The sequence below is a fragment of the Orycteropus afer genome, unplaced genomic scaffold (assembly GCF_000298275.1).
Source record: "Orycteropus afer afer isolate SDZICR_OR568_19922 unplaced genomic scaffold, OryAfe1.0 scaffold00112, whole genome shotgun sequence".
Taxonomy (NCBI): domain Eukaryota; kingdom Metazoa; phylum Chordata; class Mammalia; order Tubulidentata; family Orycteropodidae; genus Orycteropus; species Orycteropus afer.
Window position 1 is genome coordinate 6835660 of NW_006921699.1, and position 1906 is coordinate 6837565.

General features: G+C 36.9%; 1 protein-coding gene across 1 annotated transcript in view; it reads left to right on the top strand.

Moving 5' to 3' along the window:
- The window catches only part of CATSPER3 (cation channel sperm associated 3), a 94965-nt gene that overhangs the window by 30249 nt on the left and 62810 nt on the right, over positions 1-1906 (top strand). Inside the window, exon 2 of the mRNA XM_007943803.1 lies at positions 1240-1393. Within this exon, the coding sequence (XP_007941994.1) occupies positions 1240-1393 (154 nt within the window). The remainder of the gene's footprint in view (positions 1-1239; positions 1394-1906) is intronic.

Genomic DNA, 1906 nt, shown 5'->3' on the forward strand with positions numbered 1-1906 from the left:
CCTACTTCCGTAGTGATACTGCCTTGGAAACCCAAGGAGGGGTTGCTATGAGTCGGGGCCGACTCGATGGCAAATAACAACAACAACAACAAATAACTTCACCACCCACATGGAGACACCAGCATTTGGCTTATTTCCTGTTGAGTTTCCCTCCCCTTTCCTATCCATTTTTACACAGTTGATGTCATTTTGGGTAGAGACTTTTTGTATCTTATTTTACAGGTTTTACATTTTGCTTAACAATACATTAAGCATTTTTCTAAATAATTAAACACATATAGACATATTTTAATATTTGTATACTATTCCATGATCTAGCTATGCCATAATTTATGTAAGCAGTTCTTTTCATTAGTCTTTTAAATTGTTTTCAAATTTTCTCTGCTTTGAATAATGCTGTGATAACATCTTGGGCTAACATCACTGTCTGCATTTTGGATTGTATTCTGCATTCTCTTGAGAGAATTTTGATTCTCTTGAGATAGATTCTTAGGAAATTACTGGTCAGAGGATCTGAACAATTTTGGGGTTTTTCAGAAAGTTTGTGTCTTTCACCTTTTCCTGGCAGTTTATGAGAATGCCCTATCACACTACACTCTTAGCAGCATTAACTATTATCTTGTGTAAGTCTTAGCTAACTTTTTAAGCAAAAATAAGTGTTTTCTTTAATTTGTAGCTCCTTGATTAGTAGTGCTACTGAACATTTCTTATTAAGTTTATTGGCCATTTGTATTTCTTTCATGAATGAGTTGCTGGTATGTTTGCCCATTTTCTCTTAGGGTATTCAGTTTTTTTTGTTTTAAACCTCTGAGTTTTTAAGGGCTTATATGGGTGATTATTTTATTATTATTAGCATTTCCCACTAGACTGACAATATTTAGTTTTGCTAACATTGTATCCCCAGTGCCTTTCATCGCCTGGCACATAGTAGTCACTTAAGAAAAATGTGTTGAATGAGTAAGTGAAAATGAAGTTTTCTTTTTCTCCCTTGGAAATGAGTGGTAACCATTCCTTTTGCAAGGTTCAGGAGGTGGGAACTGAGTAACTGAGTGGGGACACATCACAGATGATCATCATATTTCAGTGGTCTGTCAGCATTTTCTTGCTATTTGAAAGTACTTGCATATTTATATTCACAGAAGGGGGAAAGCAAACTTCATCCCCTATAAAAATGTGTGTATTGTATGTACATCTAGCTTTGTTGAAGGTAACCATACCTCTTATTCAAATTTTTGACAGGAGGAAAGATACTGAGTTTCAGGCTTTTGTGCAGAGATTCCTGGCAGGTTCTCTCTTTAAGATGATTATGATCAGCACCATCTCACTGAATGCCTTTTTCGTAGTCTTGTGGACCGATTATGAAATAAGATTCCGCTTGTTCAGACTTCTTGAGGTAAGCAGACAAGATGGATCCATTTTCTTCTGTTTCATCTTTTTTATCTTTGAAAATGTTGTGAGATGTTTAAGGTATTTTGTTCCAAGAAAATTTTCTGTAGAAAAATTCTAAGGACCTTAAAAATATGCTCTCAAAATTTGGAATATAGCAGGAGCAGCAGGAGCAGTGACATAGTGTTTTAGTCTCTTTGAATCCCCTTTTAAAAACAGAGCAACTAGATAGCAAGACCAAAGCCTATTTGCAGAATTAAAACAAAACTAACTAGCAAGGTATCCTCAGTAAGAGCCAGAAGAACATGATATCAGCTTCTGTTCAGAAGGAAGCAGAAGGAAGCCAGTAAGTAATCAATGTATGGTGGGTTGATGTGAAACCAACAGTTGGTATCAGGAGGGGTGCTGCCTAACCCAATGTCAGGGGAGTGCCTTCCTGGTAGTTTGTGAAGGGGCTACAGCAGTGCAAAAATGGCATGGAGGCCACATGTTCTGACCTCCTCTAACCCTACAAGAGGAA